The sequence below is a fragment of the Tamandua tetradactyla genome, chromosome 20 (assembly GCF_023851605.1).
Source record: "Tamandua tetradactyla isolate mTamTet1 chromosome 20, mTamTet1.pri, whole genome shotgun sequence".
In the NCBI taxonomy this organism is placed as follows: Eukaryota; Metazoa; Chordata; class Mammalia; order Pilosa; family Myrmecophagidae; genus Tamandua; species Tamandua tetradactyla.
The window spans coordinates 1,570,946-1,594,170 of record NC_135346.1 but is presented as its reverse complement, the minus strand read 5'-3'; the positions used below and the strand labels follow the sequence as shown (position 1 = coordinate 1,594,170).

Here is a 23,225-nt window from a genome sequence, read left to right as displayed (position 1 = left end):
CTCCATTTAAAAAAAAAAATCTTCTGAATGGACCCTTATTGAGGTTAAAGTTTCTGCCTTTGAGATCTGACATTTACTTCTTTAATTGCCCATTTGTCTAGATTTTCAGATTTGCCGAAGGTCGAAGCAGTGTCTGTCTCCTGTTAAAAATAGAGTATTTCATGTTCATTGGAAATCTCATGTGTATATATATATATATATATTTATTTATTTATTTATTTTTTAACATGGGCAGGCATGGGGAATCGAACCCGGGTCCTTGGGCATGGCAGGCAAGCACTCTTACCTGCTGAGCCACCGTGGCCCTCCCTCATGTATATTTTTAAATGTGTGTAGTAAAGTGTGTGTGTGTGTGTGTGTGTGTGTGTAGTAAAGTGTGTGCTGAAAACAATTGTAATTACCCTTAAAAAAATTATGAGAATTCATAAAAAGAAGTAATGTTTGAAATTTAGGGGAAAAAATCACAGATAGTCATAGAAATTTCCATTTCAGGATGTTAAAATTGAAGATATACTGTTGCAAGAAAGAGTTGAAGAAATCAAATAATGTAATTAGGGGAAAGTGAGTTTTCTTGGTCTGCAAAATCATGCCAGTTCATTGAAATGTGTTGTAGGAGTTAAGCAGGCACTTATTCCCTGTGGTCCAGGGGAATAGGAGAATTTACAATGTATTCACTTTGTGCTTCGAAAAACCCCCCGAAGTTTGAGTGTAGCTGTGAAGTACTGGACACTGCTAGACGCGCATTCCCGGACGCAGACCGCCCACGTCTATGAACCAGGCAGGTGATGACTCCTGGAAGTTCAGTAACCCAGCAGGGCCACAGAGCTGAGCAGGAGAATCCTCTGGCTGGCCTGGCAGTTGTGTCACCCCACTTCTGTGCCGTGTGCCTTGTGCGTGGGAAATTCTATTTTTTGAATCACCAGTTTCAAACTTGTCTTGAATTTAAACCAACTTCATTCTTGTAAAAGTTGGCAGTGAGTTGAAATGTTACCTGTGATTGGGGTAGGTGCTCTTGAAGACCCCTTATGGCCCCGAAGTCTTGTGGGCTGGACTTTGTGTCCCGCCTTTTAGAAATTGGGAAGCAAACCAGAAATGATCTGTGTGCAATATAAATGTGCGTGTGTTTTGGCTCTGATTTTCTTGGCTTTGTATACATTCATTCATGTGTATCTGTGATCCCAGGCAGTAGGGATTCTCTGGCCTGCGTGCAAATAGATAATTATATTTGATTACTAAAAACAAGACCCTTACCTGTAAGAAAGTGGAAGGACTTGACTTCATCAGGTTCAAATTTCTGATGAGCTCTCATTTCTGACACAGAGTTCTGCGATTTTTTTTTAGAGGACCAGATCAATTTAAAGCTGGTTTCTTGACTAATTTGATAAATCTAAACAACCAACTTCACTGGTCTAGTAATTTTTTTTTTTTTTTTTTTAATAATTAAGGATCCACAGGAAGTTGCAAAAATAGTACAGGGAGGTCCCTTGTGTCCTTCCCCTAGCTTCCTCCCATGGTAATGTCTTATATAGCTATAGTACAATATCAAAACCAGGAAATTGATATCATTTTACAATATACAGGCCTGATGTTGCCAGGTTTTGTTTTGTTTTTTTAGTAACAGCTTTATTGAAATATAATTCACAAAACATACATTTCACACTTCTGAAGTACAGCTGAGTGTGGATTAAAAAAAATTTGTGGTATCGTATAGTATAAAATTTGCTGTTTTAACCATTTTTGAGTATACAATACAGTGGCATCCCACTGACAGTGTTGTGCAGCCATCACCACCAATAGATGTTATCACCCCCATCAGATGCCACCAGATTTTACATGCACTTGTGTGTGTGTGTGTGTAGTCCTTTGCAGTTTTATCATGTCATAATTCATGTTTGAAATTTTTACTTTTCTGGCATTCTCTTTTTTTTTTTTTTTTTTTTTTTTTTAGAAGGAAGGAAGGATAGAAGGAAGGAAGGAAGGAAGAAAGGGAAACATTTTTAAACATTTTCTTGTTTTATTGTATTCTGTTTCTCCGTTTTTGTTACATGGGCTGGGGCCGGGAATCGAACCGAGGTCCTCCGGCATAGCAGGCAAGCACTTTGCCCGCTGAGCCACCGCGGCCCGCCCCTGGCATTCTCTTTTTATAGAAGGAAAATGTGGAGTAGTGCTAAAGATCTATGCATTTTTGCAAGTTAGGTAAAAAGTGGAGTGTAATACTGTTTACCTGTATTTTCCAAGAAAACCAAAAAAGCAAACTTTGTAGAACTGATGTTACATTATATTCGTAAAGTCCAGAAACATGGTCCTAAAAACACGGTCATCAGGTCACATTCAATCTATTTAAAAAAAAAAAATCACATTCCCAGACTTGACAGATATCTTATACTGGTTGACCTTTATTTAAATTTGTTTATGTTTTTATTTATTTTAAAAATTATTGGTATTCTTATGTTATATATTCACATACCCTGTAGTTATTCAGAGTGTACAGTCAATGGTTCACAGTATCATAGCTGTATAGTCATCATCACAATCAACTTTTTTTCTTTTTTGTGAAAAATAACATATATAAAAAAAGCAATAAATTTCTAAGAACAATTAGTTGTAGAACACATTTCAGAGTTTGGTGTGGGTTACAATTCCACAATTTTAGGTTTTTACTTCTAGCTGCTCTAAGATACTGGAAACTAAAAGAAGTACCGATATAATGATTCAGCATTATATTCGTTTGTTAAACCTGACCTTTGTGTAACTCAAGCATCACTTTTGGTCTTTCTGTGCTACTCTTTAGGGGTATTTGGGCATGGTCGTTCTTTTTCATGTCAGAAGGGGCTGTCAGTAATATGGGGTAGGGAGATGAAACTGTCTGATGTTCTGGAGAGGCTGGGCCCTCTGGGTTTCAGGACTCACCTGGGTCTTATGTAGTGCCCTAGGGGTTCTTTAGGATCGGGAGGAATGGTGTTGGTTGGGCGTGGCAGGTTATGGTAGGAGCAGTGTCTAACTGAAGCTTGCCCAAGAGTGACGCCTCTCGACTCTATTTGGACTCTCTCAGCCAGTGATACCTTGTTACACATCTTTCACCCCTTTTGGTCAGGATGGCATATGCTTTTAATTATTTGATACCTGATTGTCTCTCTTGAAATTGAATACGTTCAGCACATTGATTCCATGTCTGCAGTGTGTCAAGTTCCCTACTAGGCACCACGCTTTCTCCCTCAACCCTTTGTCACGCACAATTCCTGCAGTCGAAGCTTCCAACTGTGAGAAGGTAGTTTTGGACTTTCTGTCAAAGGCTCACTTGAGAGATATATCAACAGATTGTTGAAGAATGTGTAGTTTGTTTGTGTAGAACCTAGATATTCTAGCTTTTATCTCTAGATGGAGTTCTGAACCAACAGGAGGTGGGCCATATAGTGTGTACCCCTCCCCCCGCAAGCCCCTATTGGTTTTACTGATTTATTCTTTGCGTACTTTAAAGGATGGTATGAGACACATTGACATATAATGGAGAGCAGTTTTGAGGAAACTTGTCCATTCCAGAAGACTCATAGATGTTAAAATATTTTATGTTCGTGGTTTCAGTTTTTAATTTCTGGCTCTCCAAAGGCCCAGGCCAAGACAGACACCTTAGGTGGGCTCACTGTGAGACAGTCGTGCAGCCCAGAGCGGCCTGGTTGTTCCTCACAGGTCCCGCTGCCCAGCCTTTGCATCCCAGCTCACAGGGGCTCTGCTGTGGAGTTAAAAGTAACAGTCTTAGAACGGCAAAAATTACTAGTGTGTTTGTGAGAATACGGCTCCTGAAAGAAAACCACAGAAGATGAAGTGCTCCAAGAAAGTGAAGACTTTCAAGAAGAAAATTTGAAGTATGGGGGAAATTGTGCTGTCCTGGTAGTCAGGAGTTTTGAAAACCTTGACCTAGAGAATTTCTTGTTTTTAATTAAAAAAAAAATTTAACAAGAAACGCAAACATTCTTAACTTATGGTCATTCCGTGCTACATATATAATCAGTAATTCACAGTATCATCGCATAGTTGCACATCATCATCATGATCATTTCTTAGAACTTTTGCATCAATCCAGAAAAAGAAATAAAAAGACAACTGAAAAAATTTATGCATACCACACCACCCACCCCTCCCCGCTACCGATCACCAGCACCTCAGTCCAAATCTATTCAACATTTGTTCCCGTCACCCACCTTTATTCCACATGCTCTACTGGTCTGCCGAAAAGGCAGACAAAAGGAGCATCATCAGTCACAAGGCTTCCACAATCACAGCCACACTGCAAAAGCCACATCATTCTACAATCGTCTCCAAGAAACATGGCCACCAGAACAGCTCCCCACCCTCAGGCAGCCCCCTCCAGCCTCCCCACCACATCCTGCCAACAAGGTGACATCCACCCAATGCATAACAATAACCTCTAGGATAACCTCTCCTCTCTGGAATCTCAGCATTGATACTTTATTTTGTCTCATTTCACTCTTCCTCCTCTTTGACCTAGAGAATGTTAAGAGATACGGTAAATATTTCTTTAGTACGGCAGATTATTATTTGGTGTAAAGGTAATTTCTTTATTCATTTTTCTTCCTGACCAGTCCAAATCTAGGAGCCCCTTGCTGTGTGGCTTTGTTGGTGGTGAGTTGTAGGGTTGTTTTTTTTTAATGTAGGTTTTTACAAAGCAGTATTGCTTTGTTCTTGAGGTAATTGTTTTCTGTTGACAGTCAGAAACTGGGTGACAGCAAAGTAAGTGTCTGTTAGGATTCTGAGACTGTAAAGACAAATGAAGATTTAACCTTAAAAAGGGAAAAACTTGTGAGATCTCTTTAGACATTAAAGTGTGTGAAAAGTCCCATTGTGTCTTTTAGATCTAAAGCAGTGTAGAGTGGCCAGGTAGATGTGAGTATTGACAGTCAGGAATCTTAGTTTCAGGTCCTGATTCTACCAGTAACTGTGTGATTTTTGGCACTTCAGTTTTTTCCTCAAAAAGGGGAGTTAGAAAAAAAAAGTGTTTAAGCCCTCTAGCCTCCTATATTCTGGAGCAACTAGAAGGAAAAATGTGAGAGGATTGTATGGTAGCCAATGACAAACTCTGGGATCTATCCTGTAATCACTTTTTGAAGAGTGCTTTGAAAACTATTGCTTTTTTATTTCTTTGTTTTGTATATATGTTATACTATACAATTAAAAAAAAAGTAAAAAAAAAAAGGGGGGGAGTTAGATGGGATTTCTATAATGTGTTTCAGCCCCAGGGTATTTGGGGGGAGGGGATAGGGATCAGCTGGGGCTTTTTCTTTTTTAAAATAAACTTTATTTTTAGATTTATAGAAAGTGTGCAAAGAAAGTCCCAAGACTTCCAGATAGCCCATACTTTGTTTCCCCTGTTAACACCTTGCATTAGGATGATATGTTCATTATGATTAATGAACCAGTGTCCATACACTATTATTGACTGAGGTCTGTATTTTGTTCCTGTTTCCATAGTTTTTGCCTGCAGTTCTTTTTCCATGTCAGGATACCACAGTACCTTAGTCGCTTGTTGGCTGTGACGGTGGCTCAGACTGTCCTGGTTTTTGATGAGCCTGATATTTTTGAGAGAGGTGCCAACCACGAATTCTGTAGTATGTCTGCTGTTGGGTTTGTCTGATGGTCTTCGCATGATGACGCGAGGAAGACGGGTGGAGGAGCACCACTGTCATCAAAGTGCCATTTTCATCACATCAAGGGCACGTGCTGTCACCGTGACCTCTTGTCCTTGACTTTGGTCACTGGGCTTAGGTAGTTTGCCAGGTTCCACTGTAACGTTGCTCTATATCGGCTTCCATTTCTTCCACTTAATGAAGCAGAGAATTAAGCCGCCTTAAAAAAGGTATTTTCTAGAAGTGTTTGCAGTTATGGGTAGGTCTCTTAACAAAAGTTCAAAAATTTAAATTTGTTTAATAGTGGCTCCTGGGAATGCTGACAAATGATGGTGGTTAAAAGAGTATTCACAAGTATGTAACAACATGGATGGACCTTAAGGACATTATGCTGAGTGAGATTAGCCAGAAACAAAAGAACAAATACTATGTGGTCTCACTGATAAGTACTGACATTAGTGAATGAACTTGGAGAATTTCAGTTGGTAACAGAGACCATGAGGAAGTACAAATAGGGTAAGATAATGGGTAATTGGAGTTGAAGGAATAAGAATTATGCAACAGGACTGATAGTAAAAATTCAGAAATGGACAGCACAATACTACCTAACTGTAATACAATAATGTTAGAACATTGAATGAAGTCGAATGTGAGAATAACAGAGGAAGGAGAGCTGAGGGCACAAGTGAAATCAGAAGGAAAGATAGACAATAAAGACTGAGATGGTATAATCTAGGAATGCCTAGAGTGTACAATGATAGTGATTAAATGTACAAATTTTTTTTTTTTTTTTTGAGTTTGCAAAATCTGATTTAATTCAGATCTGGGGAGGAGTGGGGAGCAGATTGTGAACATACATATATGCACAGGAACCTAATCAATGCTAGACAATGTTTTAGTTTACAATAGGATAACCACATATTTGAAAGCTCAAATTGAGTCCATCAGCTGTAAATACAGTTTTATAATTGGCTCAAGTGGCTGTTGAATTTCAAATGGTGCAGAGTTCTTCTAAAGCACCTAATTACCCCCAGCCTTGGAAGGAGCTTCACCACAGTCTCAGAGAACGGTTGTGCCTTTAATTCCTTTGGCCCTTGGGAACCATTGCCACCCAAATACAGACGCAAGCCAGGGATTTCCAAAGAGCCACATTACTGCACACACAGGTCTGGTCTAAGCCGGACTTTTATGGCTGAAAAGGGTGTGAGATTAGTCCTTAAATAGTGGTCTAGCATTAACATGGTTTAAAAGCATGTCAAGAAATAGCTCCTTAGTGATTATGTACCAACTGCTAGTTATCACACTAACAGAAAAGGCAACGTGGCAGCTTCACATTTCACATGAAAGACTAGCATTAACTGGGTCTGACTTGCTGGCTTGACATTCACATAAATCTAGTGATTAATTAGACCCAGGAATAAATGTACAAATTTTAAAATGTTTTTTGCATGAGGAAGAACAAAGGAATGTCAGTACTGCAGGGTGTTGCAAATAGATGGTAATATTTAAAAATTTTAATTTATGTGTGAGACTAAAGCAGAAAATGATTATTTGGTACAAAATTTATATTTTGACTAGTGCAGTCCCTAATATAATTTATGTGGACAGTGTACTTGAGCACCATAAGTACATGGAACCTTGAGTAGGACATGAAATTTTGTAGATTTGTCCAAAGTGATGTCCCAATAAATCTCAGAAGGATTTGAACAATGAATAAAAAAGTATTTGCAAAGTCCCCTAGAGGGAATGGTGAGAAAGGGGGAGAATTCACCTTCCCCAAGTGGAGAATTCTAGATATTCTCACAAGCAGTGGGGACAACCAAAGCAATAGGCTGAGTCCCCAACCTTGGGAGTTGTTCATACGGGCTTAACCCCACAAAGGATAGGCTAATCCTACTTAAAATTTAGGCCTAAGAGTCACCCCCAAGAGAACCTCTGTTGTTGCTCAGATGTGGCCTCTCTCTCCAGCCAACACGACAAGCAAAGTCACCACCCTCCCCCTGTCTATGTGGGACATGACTCCCAGGGGTGTGGACCTTCCTGGCAACGTGGGACAGAAATCCTGGAATGAGCTGGGACTCAGCATCAAGAGATTGAGAAAACCTTCTCCACCAAAAGGGAGAAGAGCAAAATGAGACAAAATAAAATGTCAATGGCTTACGCCATTAATAGATATCACCTATTACGCATTAAGTAGATATCACCTTGTTAGTCAAGATGTAATGGAGAGGCTGGAGGGAACTGCCTGAAAATGTAGAGCTGTGTTCCAGTAGCCATGTTTCTTGAGGATGATTGAATAATGATACAGCTTTCACAATGTGACTGTGTGATTGTGAAAACTTTGTGTCTGATGCTTCTTTTATCTACCTTATGGACAGATGAATAAAACATATGGATTAAAAATAGATAAATAATAGGGGGAACAAATGTTAAAATAATTTTAGTAGATTGAAATGTTAGTGATCAGTGAAAGAGAGGGGTAAGGGTTATGATATGTATAAATTTTTTTCTGTTTTCCCTTTTTATTTTTTTTTCTGAATTGAACAAATGTTCTAAGAAACGATCATGATGAATATACAACTGTGATATTGTGAATTACTGATTATATATGTAGAACAGAATGGTCATATGTTAAGAATGTTTGAGTTTGTTATATTTTTTAAAAATTAATAAAAAGAGTATTCACAAAGCTAGCAGTGATAAGACTCCTACATGCACAGCTGTGAGAATGGACTTGTCATGGTTTGGCAATCTAGAGTCCCCACAATTTAAACAGTCCTGTGGAGAGTGTGAACATAGCTGATGAGTGCCTGTACATCTCTCTCTTGCCTGAAAAGCCCTGTTCTGCATCTCGGAATCTTGGTGAAAGTGTGGTGGGAGTGAAATGTGTTTCTGGAAGTTTGCTGGAGACTTTCAGTATTGTTCTTGACAGGACAGGCAGCTGTTTTCTTTTCGTTGGGTCATTTTGCTTCTCCCAGCTTCCTTAGTCCACCAGCCTGCAGAGCCCTTTCAGCAGTGAACCCCCTGAAGCCCTCTGCCCAGGTCACACTCCTTGTGCTCTTTCCTGGCCCGGCTCCCCTTCTGATTTCTGGCATGCCTCCTCAGTACTTGCTAGCATTTTGCCGAATGCCCTCGAAATAGCAGATTTGGATGCTTTGAGCTCTTGCATATTGGTGTGAACATGGGTAGGTTGTTTAAAATAATTTCATCAAGTCATAGTTACAAGTGCGTAAAGTGAGGCCTCTATGAAACAGTGTATGCAAAAATGCTTTATAAATTGGAATACCAAGCCCCTGTGGCTTATTCATAACCCCCTGACCGGTGCTTCTCAAAGCGTGGTTTCTGGGCCTCACCTTGAAACTGGTTAGAAGTGTAAATTCCTGTGCCCTTTTGAATCAGAAGCTCTGGTACTGAGCCCAGCAGTCGGTTTTTTTATTATCAAGCCCTTCTGGGGATTCTGCTGCACACTCAAGTTAAGGAAGCCCTGCTCTACTTCATTATACTTGAAAACCTGAAGAAAGTAGATTGGCTAATTAAAATTATTGAGGAAAAAACCCAAGTTGTTGGCTTGCTAGGCTTTTCCTTGATTATCAGTGTTCCAATCCATTGGCTTTGTGCTTCACTCAGTTACTAGTCTTAAAAGCATTTTGTTTTACCTTTAAGAAGTTGTAAATGTTGTTATCATGATGTTTTAGCTATGTTTCTTAGGCTAATTTGCTGTCCTAGCCTACCCCTGCAAATCTGCTCACCATTTATAGCATTGTTTCTATAAGAAAGACAACTTGGGGGTTGTAAGTTGATTCAGATACAAGTTTTGAATCAACTTGTTTAGTTTTACAGAGGCTCCTACTATAATTCAAATGAAGCAGTATTGCTGTGCCATTTTGTATAATTTTGACGATAGAGAATAGAGCCCTCTTCAGTGAATAAATGGAAATTGTGACTACTGGTATTTCTTAAGTATACAAGAAACCATAGCACAATGTTGACGTTGAGATTTTCTTCTAAAAGCTAATATACCAGTGCTAGGAAAGGTTACTAGTGATTTTATTTTGCCCTTTGCTCTCAGCACTGCTGTTTTCATGAGCATTTAGGCATCCAGTGAACTTTACCTTTCATTTTGTGAACACAGCCCCAAATGCCTAAGAGAATCACTACAGAACCTAATACATGAAAGTCTAGTTCTTTGTATTTGCGTTTACTTGCTTTAAAGGATTATAGAGTATATAAGAAGTTTGGTATTCAGTTCAACAGAATAAGTTAAAGTATATTTTTTCTAGAAACTTAATTCGTCAAAATGGCAGCCGCAGTTGTGAATTGGGGCCATGGAAGTTTATGAAGGAAGTCCTTTCAGTTTCTTTCCTGGTTTTTGGATTTTGTCTGAAAAATAAAGGTCTCCATTGTAAACAAGAGACCACAAATTTAAGCTCAGCTTTCTTAAGATTTTATATAATCAGGTGTGGGAGAAAGGCATGGAAACAGACCTAAGTTCATGTTTTTGTGCTTGTTTGTTGAGAGACTTTAGGCAATGCATTTTTCCTTTCTAAACATAACCTATTTATAAAAATAGAGATATTGGCATCATTTAAATAAATTACCAGGATCATAGGCCTGTTAGCATTTTCTGTTGAGAAATTGCTTTTAAAATTCATTGTAAATGAGAAAGAGGCAAAGTAAGGTTTACTAGTCATACCTCCCCTACTCTCCCTAAACTTCATTCCTACCTATGGCACCAGAAACCATCAAGAGCTTTCTGGAAATTTCAACTTTATGGCAAACTATGGCTTTTTTACAGACCACGAACCAAGAATAAAAAGGATTGTAAATAAGAATAGCCATCAGAGAAATGCCTCTAGCCCATAAAATTTAAAGTATTTATATCTGCCTCTTTACAGAAAAAGTTTACCAACCTCTGCTCTAAGTCAAATGACCTCTCAGATTTTAGTTTTAGTGGCATGTTTTGATGTATGTGTTTTGATGCAGCAGTTTGGTAAAGTATTTGTTGAAATACATTGAATATTTTTGCTTCGTATGGTTGGATTAGGCTTTTAACAAAAGCTTTATACAAACTTTTTTTCTCAATTTTAGACAATTTTTATTGTTCTAAAGAGTAAAGTGACAGATGCACACACACACACAAAAGGGGTTTTCTTTTGCATACAAACTTTTTAAGTTTTCAGATTTATTCTTGTTATAGTGTCTCTAACATAGTAATTATTACGTAAACTTTAAGATTCTTTGTGCTTACTTCAGCAGAGAAAGGAATCGTAATCACCCTGGGGAGAAAGCAGCCTAATGAGAAAAAGTGGTTTGTGGCTGTCGGGGAGAAAGGGCAGCAGATTCTTTAAATCTCGTGGTAAAGAAGATTAGAGAGAAAAGCAATCCTTGGGATGTGTTTTAGGTTTTTTAGGGGCATGTTAAGGGAGGAGGAGGAAGTGTATACATGCATAAGTAGACTTGGTGTGCAGGATGGTAGTGGCGGATTCTTGGGGGAATGTCTTGTAAAGCAAGATGGGCATGAGGGTTTACGGGCTAGCTAGGGAACTCAGGAATTTTGCAAACCTGGACTTTCGTGAATCAGTTTTTGGGTGATTTGTGTGTCATCTGGATATAGAATGGCTTCAAGAAGGAAGAAACTGGAAGCCATAGTAAAACAAGGGACCAGTAAATATGTTGATGGCTGTAGTGAAGAAGAATGAAAGATGGGCTGGTGTGATATGTCACCTGATAGGTGGATAGGAGAAAAGGCTATCAGGTATATCTTCTACGTTTTTCTCCCCTAACCACTTGGCTCAACTTCTAAATCCAAAAACAAACAAAGAGAAATCCACGTGTCACCAAGTCATTTTGTGCATCCGTGTGATTCAGTTTATTTCTTCTCTGTCTTTAAATCTGTAGTCCTTGGAATGACCCCTACCTCACTCTTGAGAGTCTCATATGTTATGCAATAAGAGATAAAAGTAGCTGGGTCCTTGGTTTTGATATTTTTGATCTTGCATCTTAAAAAAAGACAGTTTAAAAAGCATATCTACAGTTGAACAAAACAGTAGCATCCATGTTAAATCTTTAATAGAAGGCGAGTTGTCTCTTCAGTTATCATTTCATTGTATTGTTTTAATCAATATCCTTTGTAAATTTATGTGTGAAAGGCTTTTATCCATTGTAAAACACTCGACAGATAGAAGAAGGGATTAGTTGGACATTTTATTTGAATACTCTAAACCTGTGTAGCCTCTCTGGGCTCACTTTCCTCATCTGTAAAATTAAAGATTCACTCGGAGGTGCCTTCTAGCTCTGTGATTTGAAGACCTGAATTTTAAATAAAAGAGAGGTTAGTGATGGTTAGGAAATGTAGAATAGGAGGCAGTGTATTCAGCTCCCCATCTTCTCCGTGCAGAGCATGGAAGGGAAGTGGTGGCTGTGCCTGCTCCTGGTGCTTGGCACCGCTGTGGCCCGCGCGCACGAGGGCCCGGACGACGACGTGGTTGACATCGAGGACGACCTTGAAGACGTCATTGAGGAGGTGGAGGACTCAAAGCCGAGAGCGGAGACTGGGGCTCCTCCTCCGTCCCCAAAGGTGCGTCTGCTCCTTTGGCCTCCAGGGAGTCTAAGTATGAAGATCCCTTTCAGGCCTTTCTGAAGGGAAAGCAAAGCTTGCTAAAATACCTATTGATCTTTTTGGCAGCCTGTATGTCTTGCCAAAAGGTAAAATGTGGATTGAATTCAAGGACCAGCTGTGAATGCTTGGTAATTGAAAACAAACCAGGACAATAAATCCTACAAAGAAAGAAATGTTGATGACAATTTCAGTTGTTAATTGATTTTTTTTATCTGACAGGTCACTTACAAAGCTCCGGTTCCCACAGGGGAAGTGTATTTTGCCGATTCCTTTGACAGAGGCACTCTCTCAGGGTAAGTTCCTGAAGGAGAACAAACTTAAATGCAAACGTCATGTGAACAGTAAGGAGTAATGGAGTCTTCACATGGCGTCTTCTGTAGTGAAATGTCTAGCTTTTTAATCTGCACAGTGTTGGCATCCAGTTAAGAAAATATCTTTTGGAACTTGGGGTCTTCTTCCATTCCTTCCTCCCTCTGCCATCCTCTTTTGTTCTTTGAGGAAAGTTTTTTCCTGAGTCTTGAAAAGAGTGGAATAGTCTGATGTATTTGGTACTTTCTCATACAGGTTCTTGAGTCAAGTGCAGTGTGGTGTTCCTACTTGTGCCGCAGACTTTCAGGTTGAAAGTAGAATGGCCAAGTAGGTTTTTGGAAGAATGGAGGCGCGCAGAGGTGGTTCCGTGGTCGGGCGCTCACCTGTCAAGCAGGCGACCCGACCCGGGTGCGAGTCCCTGAGCTTGCATCGCCCCCGCTCCCCAAAGAAAGGGGGAAGAAGAATGGGGACTGGAAAGTGTAGATTCTGCTTTCAGAGGCATTTTCATTGTTTCTCTTCCTAAATCAACTGTCATTTGAATCTTAACTTTGGGGTTTGTCTTAATTACAGGTGGATTTTATCCAAAGCCAAAAAAGATGACACTGATGATGAAATTGCCAAATATGATGGTGAGAATTCCACTGATTTATATCAAAGATTGAAAATTGTCATTTTGTTTCTATGGTACCTCTCAATCCTAGTTTAAAAGATGTACATTTTAAGATTTTTACCTTGGAAATTTTGCTGTCTTTGTATGTCTTTTATATTGTATAGGATTAGGCCTATTTAATCTTTGTTTTACACTATAAAATTACAAGGTAATTTATCCCCAATGTATAATTGCATGTATAATTTTGGTCAGTTATGCAGCAGCTGTTTTAAAGTTTTTTTAAAGCCATACTCTTAAGATTTGTCAAGTATATGTGTACTTAATATCAATAGTCCACCTCTACTAGGTTACTGAAGCATATTAAAGTTTTGTCAGTCTGCTCAACTCAGAATGTGGAGTTCTGGGCGGGCCACGGTGGCTCAGCAGGCAAGGATGCTTGCCGGTGCCTGCCCATGTAAAAAAAAAAAAAAGAATGTGGAGTTTTGCTTATTCTCACATAAAAGACCTTGAAAAGCCTAGCTTAAAATTCCCTTATTTCTGGGTTGTCTTGTAGGAAAGTGGGAGGTGGATGAAATGAAGGAAACAAAGCTTCCAGGCGATAAAGGACTTGTGTTGCTGTCTCGGGCCAAGCACCATGCCATCTCAGCCAAGCTAGACGAGCCCTTCCTGTTCGACAGCAAGCCCCTCATCGTCCAGTAAGTGAGATGGTTGTTGAAAAGTGACTTTCTGGGGCACTCCTTGCAGGAGACATTACACTGTAAAACTGTTCTTTCTATAGAAAAAATTAAAGAATTATTAAATCACAATAGGGATTTTTGGGTGATTTTTAGAATCCTGTAAATGGGATTCCATGATTGTTTTTTCCTGCCTAATGAATTATATTGAAACAAATTGGCCGTTTTTCCTCCTGATAGTAAATGAATGTCTGGATTTTGCAAAAGTATATATTAGGACTCTGATTTTCTTATTTTCTGAGATTGAGTAGCCATGCAAAAGGAATGTGCTGTGTGTAATCCTTACTACGGAGGCTGTGACAAAACATATGCCCAAGGTGGGGTGTTGGGGGGAGTAAACTAAGATACTTGATTTTTCAAAATGCCATGTGCTTTTCTGCTTTCCTCTCTGAAATTAGATATGAGGTTAATTTCCAAAATGGAATAGAATGTGGTGGTGCCTATGTGAAACTGCTTTCCAAAACCCCAGAACTCAGCCTGGTGAGTACTTCCTGTTTCTTTATATAGCACCTACAGTTACCTTTTTAAAACTTTTTATTTGGAAATTATTTCAAGCTTACAGTACAGCTGCAAAAATAATATAAACCCCATAGAGAACTCACAACATATCAGCCTCTCCCCCATAGTCAGAGCCACCAATTTTAACATTTTGCCACCTTTGCTGTATCCATTTATCTATTTTCTGAATTTGAGAGTAAATTGCACACATCATACTCCTTGACCTTTACATCATACTTGGATGGTCATTTCCTATGAACAATGCTATTCACTTATGTAATCACCTTAAGTACGATTATTCAGTTCAAGAAACTGAATGTTGATATAAAGTATATATTCTATAATCCAATTTTTTCTTATGTCACATATTTGTCCTTTTGAGCCTTTTCTCCTCCATTCTTAGATCCCATCCAGTTTCATGCATTTCATTTAGTTGTCATTATCTCTTAATTTTACTTTCTTTTTAATTATGGAAATACATATACAACGTAAAGCAACATAAATCTTCCCATCACAGCCCCTCCCAAGCATTCCATCCACAGTGTTGCAATACCCTCACCACCTTCCATCACTAGAACTTTCCCTTCACCCTAAACCCCAAGCAGAACCTCCACTTATTTTGCATTAACTCCCCACTGTCCCTGACCTCCACCCCTGGTATCCTTGGGGCTTACAGTTAACATCCCTGATCTGTAACAGTCTAGTTTGCTTTGAAACAGCTTCAGCTTACTCCAACAGCTTTATAGTGTACCCCCACTCACCCCCCGCTTTATGTAGTTCTTGTCACAAATGGCATATTTATAGATTGTCAGTCCAGAACCACTGATTTATTAGTATATTTTGTGCATTTGCTTTTAGATCCTGTAGGATATAAAAAGTGGAGTTACAAACCAAAAAATAATAATAGTACTTGCATTTTTATTTACCCATGTCATCATCTTTATGGAAGATCTTTATTTCATGTGGCTTCAGTGAATTGTTTCCTGTTCTCTTTCAACCTGCAGAATTCTCTTTATAGCGTCCCTTGTAGGGCCGGTCTAGCGGTGTTGAAGTCCCTCAGCTTCTGTTTATCCGTGAATGTGTCTTAATTTTTCCTTCATTTTTTTTTTACAGCTAGTAACTCATTTATTTTCAAAGCATCCCTGTGAGACTAGCAGAAATAGGTATTATTATGAACATTTTGCAGATGATTATAAATAATATTGACAGCTTTATTGTCAAATAATCCTACTAGAGCTCAGTTTTATGACTGAGATTTTATTATGTATCAAGGAAATCACTGGCTTAGAAACAAAACTAAGCAAGGTCAATAGTTGCTTTTATGCAACCATAGGGAGCTGCCTGCGTTTTTTGTTTGTTTTTTCTTTTTTTTTTGTACAGTATAACATATATACAAAGCAAAGAAATAAAAAAACAATAGATTTCAAAGCACTCTTCAACAAGTAGTTATGGGGCAGATCCCAGAGTTTGTCATGGGCTGCCATATGATCCTCTCATATTTTTCCTTCTAGCTGCTCCAGAATATAGGATGCTAGAGGGCTTAAATATTTTTTTATTATCACAATTGACTTTTTCCTTCTTTTTTTTGTGAAAAATAACATATATACAAAAAAGCTATAAATTTCAAAGCACACACAGCACCACAGTTAGTTGTAGAACATATTTCTGAGTTTGAAATGGGTTGCAATTTTAGGCTTTTACTTCTAGCTGCTCTAAAATACTGGAGACTAAAAGAGATAGCAATTTAATGATTCAGCATTCATATTCATTTGTTAAATCCTGTCTTCCACCATCACCTTTGATCGCTCACTCACTTTAGGGGTGTTTGAGCTATGGCAATTCTAGATTTTTCATATTGGAGGGGTCTGTCACTAATACGGGGTAGGGAGATGGAACTAGCTGATGTTCTGGAGAGGCTGGGCTAGGTTTCAGGACTTATCTGGACCAGGGATCCATCTGGAGGTTGTAGACTTCTGGAAAGTTATTCTAGTGCTTGGAACCCTTGTGGAATCTTATATACTGCCCTAGGTGTTCTTTTTGGCTGGAATGGCCCTGGTTGGGGGTTGGCAGGTAATGATAGGTAGCATGGTCTCCTTTTTTCTTTTTCCATGGCATGTGAGAACTCTGCTTGCTGAGCCATTGTGGCCCCCCCCCTCCTTCATTTTTGAAGGGAAGTTTTGCTGTTGGTAGAATTCTTGGTTGGCGATTTTTGCTTTCAGCACTTTAAGTGTGTCTTGCCACGTAAGCAAGAGCCTTCTTGCTTCCACGATTTCCAATGAGAAATCAGCACTTACTGAGATTTAGTGAGGCTCCCCCTTACACATTGCACATTGCTTCTTTCTCTTGCAACTTTCACAATCGTCTCTTTTTATCTTTGGTGTTCGGCTGCTTGATTTTAACATGGTGCAGTAGAGATCTATTTGGGTTTGTTCTGTTTGGAGTTGGTTGAGCACCCTTGATGTGATTATTTGTGTCTAATATAAAATTGGGGAAGTTTTCATCCATTATTTCTTAGATTATTCTTTCTATTCCTTTCTCTCTTCTGCAGTTCCCAGAATGTGAATATTGTTGGTATGCTTGATCGTGTCCCACAGCTTCTGGAAGCTCTCTTTGCTTTTCTTCATTCTTTCTTCTTTCTGTTCCTTAAACAGAATGATTGCAGTTTTATCTTCAAGGTCACTGATACTTCTGCCATCTCCAAGCTGCTGTTGGATCCTTTGGGAATTTTTAATTTCTGTTATTATGATCTTCAGCTCTTTTTATACTTTCCATTGCTCTGTTGATATTGTGTTTCACTATCGTTTTCCTGATTTCCTTTGGTTCTTTGTGTTTTCCTTCAGCTCTTTGAGCGTATTGAGGACCACTTTTTAAAGTCTTTGCATGGAATGTCCCAAGTCTGATCTTCCTCATTCCTAAACATGCCTTGTCTTCTTTGTCGGAGCCATCCTTTCCTGTTTCTTTGTGTGTTTCATAATCTTGCTGAAACCTGGATGGTTTCATATTTTAGTGTTTTTATTGCTGGAATTTAGACTCTGGGCTGTCTGTTCCTTAAGCTTGTAGCCCTCTAGTGTTATGACAAGAGCTTTCCTTGAATGCCAGAAGTTAACAATTACAACAAGAAAGAACAAGAAGGAAAATAAACACCTTTCTGGTCTTTGCAGATTGACCTGTGCTAGTGCTGTGTCCTCCAGGATTTACCCATGCAGTGAGTTTGAAGAATAGCTCGAGGACAAAGAATAGGGGCCACCCTGGTCCTTTGTGTGCGTGGAGCTTGTGGATCTAGGAATAGGAATGTCCCCTCTGCCCTAGGAAGCAGTTTCCTCCTGGTGCCAGGCACTGCACTGTGTGCTTACAGCCAGCGGTCCCTTGCCATGGGCAGTACAGTTTGACTGCTCGTCCACAGTGTTCTCTTGTAGAGAGCCCTATGCCTTCTGCACCCTTGGCAGGTTCTGAGATATCAAGTCCCTCAGGCCACCACCAGACAGACAAACGTGTCCCTCTGTGCACAAGAGCTACTCTGCTGCCTCTGGATACAAAACCAGAGACTGGGGGAGGACGAGCGCAGGCCATCTCTGCCCTGAGCCGGGGAGGGGTGAGGGAAGGCCTAGCCAGGACGCCGTTGGTCCTACTACTGTTAAGTGGCTTTTTTCTTGATTTGGCGCGGTCACTCCAGTTTGTTAACTGTTTTCTGGAGCTTTGAGAAGGATGTTGCTGCCAGTTCTTAATGGTTGTTCACAGCTTCTGTGCAGGGACAGAGCCCTTGAGCGGCTCCCTCTGCTGGCTTGATGGGGCCAGGGTCCATAATTGTCTTTTAAGAATCTTAGAGAAAAGGCAATGATATTTTTCTAAGACCTGTGAAAATGAAAGCCTTTTTCCCTGCTGCTTAAATATTTTATAGAGTTAGGAACATTAACTTTTATAGTTCTCTTCTTTTTATTTGAAAATCAGTAAGGCTGACTTTCAAAGCTGTCAGTGGTTTCTGTTGTGTCTTTAGTTTCTCTTCTAATTTTTAGTTTTACCAAATCTATTTCTTTTATGAAAGAAGCAGTAACCATATATGTATAGTTGCAGGCATTACTTTGTTATTTTAAAAAATATTGCAGTTTCTCAAAATTAACTAATAATTGTTGGTTCTTCCTTTTCACTGGTACCTAAATAAGCTCATAGATCAACTTGTCCTTTAATTGCAACACTAATTTATTTTATAAGAGGAAGCATCACAAGCTTTTGAAAGGTTGCTTTTAAATGTTTTGACTGAGTTACTAAAATAATCCACTTTTGTCTCTGAAGGATCAATTCCACGACAAGACTCCTTACACGATTATGTTTGGTCCAGATAAATGTGGAGAGGACTATAAATTACACTTCATCTTCCGGCACAAAAACCCGAAGACGGGTATATATGAAGAAAAGCATGCGAAGAGGCCGGACACAGATCTGAAGACCTATTTTACTGATAAGAAAACGCATCTCTATACATTAAGTAAGGAAAATAATGAGTTTGAGGGTTTTAGAGCATTATGATTTATTTTTTTTTTTGCATTTATTACCCATTTAATTGAGAATTGTACATCTGTAGTAGATCTAGGCCAGCAAATAAGAAAGGAGCCATTGTTTACTTTCCCATAGGTTGAACTGAGAGCTGATGTGTGAAACCATTTAAAGATTATTCTTTAATTCTTCTTTATTGTCCCATAGAAAGTTTCTTCACTTAGTCCCCTTATTTTCTCTCTCGGTTTATTTTAACTTCTTATTGAAAAGAATGTTCAATAAGAGGACATACAGTAGAAATACATGTAAAATTTTTCCAAATTCTCTTTTACTTGGATTCATCTTTAGATGCTCTGACACCTGGGTTTAATCATTTGAACATTGGAATAGGTTTTTAATTTATTGAAGCTTTTCTGCTGCTCACATGGATGAGACTCTTTCCCTAATGAGTATAAGAACCCTTTTTTCTTTTTAGCAAAAGTAATGCATATTCACTGTAGAAATCGAGAAGATAGAAATAAGCAAGAAAAAGATACTGAACATTATCTGAAATATCACCACCTAGAAATAACCACTGATAGAACATCTTGATATGTGTTTGCCCAAACTTTTTGTTTGTGTGTATAATGTTTACAAAAAGTAATCACACTGTAGTACTTTCTAATTACTTTCTTTACTTCAAAAGAGTGTGAGAATTTTTCCATGTATGTGCCTTATCTTCATCATCACTAACCACAGCAGTGTGATGCGCCATTGTCTAGATGTGCTGTTGGTTACTTGCCTGTTGCGCATTGAAGTGTGGAATCTGGGCTTTAGCTGTTAGAAACTACATTTAAGATGCCTTCGTGTATCTAAAATTGTTTTCGTTCTTCATTGGACTTCAGAGGATATACTATGAGAACATGTGATTTAATAAAATATTAAGGATATATAAGGCTTGTGTGACTTGAAATTTTCGTCACACAGATGGTGGTAATGCCAACTGCTGACAATGGAGAAATGGGCCTCTCCTACTGCAAGTGGTTATAATAAACTATTTGCCTGATGATTGGAACCGTTTGTGCAGTTACCTACATTCGTTTATGTATCTTTGCATGCTTTTTTTTATTTTTAACGTCCATAATGAGGTCTTTTGGTTTTAAATACGTTACCTATCGTTTACTGTACTAGCATCTGAGTTTACAGGTGAGGGAGGGTGCCGGTTACCGTGGGCCTGCTGCCCGCCCAGAGCAGAGCCAGGCACTGGAGGCTGTGTCCCAGCGGTGGGGCCCACTGCACACCTCCAGGTGCCTGCACTGGGTCCTTCCCTCACAAGTTGGGTTCGTCTGGGTTGTGGTAAGAACTTGGGGATGGGCGACTGACTTCCTTTTTTCCTCCAGTCTTGAATCCAGATAACAGCTTTGAAATATTAGTTGACCAGTCTGTCGTGAACAGTGGCAATCTGCTGAGTGATATGACTCCTCCTGTAAATCCTTCGCGTGAAATTGAGGACCCCGAGGACCGGAAACCTGAGGACTGGGATGAGAGACCAAAAATCCCAGACCCGGATGCCGTCAAGCCAGATGACTGGTGAGCCTTTGGCACCTGTCTAGGAGTCCAGGGGGAATGTTGTATAATTCATGTGGCTTGAACAACCACATGTTGTTAAGGCTGGTACTTTCAGTAGTCTACAGAAATGCAGAACTGCGTAGCTAGAAGGGGGCCATACTGTCCATCTGCATTGCTCTGCAAATGCTGAAATCATGTTGGTTTTTTACAACCTAAAATTCCCTGTTATTCACCTGCAGTTATACAATTCGTTGGTGTTAATTGCATTCAAATTATACAATTCGTTGGTGTTAATTGCATTCAAATTGTTGTGCTGCCATCACCAGTATCTCCTGCAAAATTTTCCATCACCCCAAACAGAAACTCCATACCAGTTACCATTAACTCCCCATTTCCAATCCCTACCCTGGCCCCTGTAACCTTTATTCCAGTTTCTGGCTCTGTTAATTTGCATATTCTAATTATTTCATCTATGTGAGATCATATAATATTTGTATTTTTGTATCTAGCTTGTTTCAATCAACATATTTTATTTTATTTATTTATTTTTTAACATGGGCAGGCACCAGGAATCGAACCTGGGTCCTCTGGCATCGCAGGCAAGCATTCCTGCCTGCTGAGCCACCGTGGCCCGTTCTCAATCAACATATTTTAAAGTTTCATCCATGTTGTTGAAAATGTCAGAACTTCATTACTTTTTTTTCTTTTTTAACATGGGCAGATACCGGGAATCGAACCCCGGTTTCCGGCACAGCAGGCAAGAATTCTGCCACTGAACCACCATTGCCCTCCCCATTCCTTTTTTTTTTTTTTTTAATGCAATTTTAGTGAGCTGTATATTCACATGCCATATAATCATGCAAATTGTACAGTCATTGGTTCACAGTTTGATCATATAGCTGTGCTTTCGTCATCACAATCAACTTTTGAACATTTTCATTACTCAAAAAAAAATTAAAACAATGAAAGTAAAAGAGAACACCCAAAACGTCTCATACCCCCTCCCTGGCTATTTGTTTTTGGTTTTTTTTTCCTATTCATCTGCCCATACACTGGGTAAAGGGAATGTCAGTCACAAGGTTTCATCATCACACAGTCACACCTTAAAAGCTCTATAATTATTCAGTCATCTTCAAGAATCAAGATTTTGAATTACAGATCAGCAGTTTCGGTATAAAATTATATTTTAATTAGAAACACTTAGAGATCCCTGCTGTATGTTGGGCAGTGGAATACAAAGCCAGAGGGCTGAGCATGGCTACACAGAGCTCTCAGTCTATTGTGAAAGTTGTGTAAACAACATCGGCATGTGGTGTGGTCTGTGGTCTGTTGGAACGTGTTACTGGGTGAACAGAGCACTTAGTAGGTCTAACCCAGGGTTTCTTGGAGAAAGGTAAACCAGATTGAGACTTGAAGATAAGGTGAGAGTCATCTAAGTGGTAGGGATTGAAAATGATACTCCTGGTTTGAAAAAGATTATATCATGAACAAAAGTAGAGGAGCCGGAGTGAGCTTGAGGTATATGAGAGAAATTGAGGATATATGATCTTTTTTATGTTGGGTACAAATTAGAGAGTGTTGAGGGATGTAGATGGGCAGAGTCATGCTCTTATATGTGGCCACGTGTGATTCCAAAGTACAGTACAGTAGCTGTCAGCAATGTTAGCACATAGATCAAGGAAGTAAAAAAACTCATATTTCATTTATAAAAGTATCCTAGGCTTAGCAATTAAATTCTAGTTGAAGTATCCCCACCCCACCCCTTTTAAGGTGAGTTGTACATGTATGAGATTTTTTTTTAACTTTTTATTTATTTATTTATTTATTTTTAACTTTTTAAATTATATATTATAACATACGTACAAAGCAAAGAAAGAAAAGAGCAAGTTTTCAAAGCACTTTTCAACAAGTAGTTACAGGACAACTCCCAGAGTTTGTTGTGGACTGCCATTCCATCTTAGATTTTTCCTTTTCTCTGCTCCAGAACATTGGGGGCTAGAAGGAATATATATTTTTTTATCATTACAGTCAACTTTGTGTGTGTGTGTGTGTGTGAAAAATATCATATATACAAAAAAGCAATAAACTTCAAAGCACAGCACAACAATTAGTTGTAGAACGGATTTCAGAGTTTCATATGGGTTACAATTCCACAGTTTTAGTTTTTACTTCTAGCTGCTCTAAGATACTGGAGACTAAAAGAAATGTCAGTATAATGACTCAGCAATCATATTCATTTGTTAAATTCTACCTTCTCTGTACTCCACCCTCACTGTCCCACTCTTTAGGGGTATTTGGGCTATGGCCATTGTCATTTTTTCATGTTGGAAGGGGCTGTCAATAATATGGGGTAGGGAGATGGAACTAGCTGATGCTTAGGAGAGGCTGGGCCCTCTAACTTCAGGACTCATCTGGTACAGCGACCCATCTGGAGGTTGTAGGTTTCTAGAAAGTTACCCTAGTGCATAGAACCTTTGTAGAATATTATATATTGCCCTGGGTGTTTTTTATGATTGACTGGAATGGTTTTGGTTGGGGTTTGGCAAGTTATGATACGTAGCAATGTCTAACTAAAGCTTGCATAAAAGTGACCCCCAGAGTAGCCTCTCGACTCCATTTGAACTCTTGTCAGCCACTGATACTTTATTAGTTACACTTCTTTTTCTTCTTTTGGTCAAGATGGAATTGTTGATCCCATCATGCCAGGGCCGGATTCATCCCTGGGACTCATCTTCCACGCCACCAGGGAAACTTTCATCCCTGGATGTCATATT

The 23,225-nt window shown here is 39.1% G+C and overlaps 1 protein-coding gene across 1 annotated transcript in view; it reads left to right on the top strand.

Moving 5' to 3' along the window:
* The window catches only part of CANX (calnexin), a 37,235-nt gene that overhangs the window by 3,810 nt on the left and 10,200 nt on the right, over positions 1 to 23,225 (top strand). The window contains exons 2-8 of the mRNA XM_077138225.1: positions 12,040 to 12,219; positions 12,481 to 12,554; positions 13,141 to 13,199; positions 13,734 to 13,875; positions 14,313 to 14,394; positions 18,703 to 18,895; positions 20,283 to 20,472. Of these exons, the coding sequence (XP_076994340.1) occupies positions 12,043 to 12,219; positions 12,481 to 12,554; positions 13,141 to 13,199; positions 13,734 to 13,875; positions 14,313 to 14,394; positions 18,703 to 18,895; positions 20,283 to 20,472 (917 nt within the window). The 5' untranslated portion in view covers positions 12,040 to 12,042. The remainder of the gene's footprint in view (positions 1 to 12,039; positions 12,220 to 12,480; positions 12,555 to 13,140; positions 13,200 to 13,733; positions 13,876 to 14,312; positions 14,395 to 18,702; positions 18,896 to 20,282; positions 20,473 to 23,225) is intronic.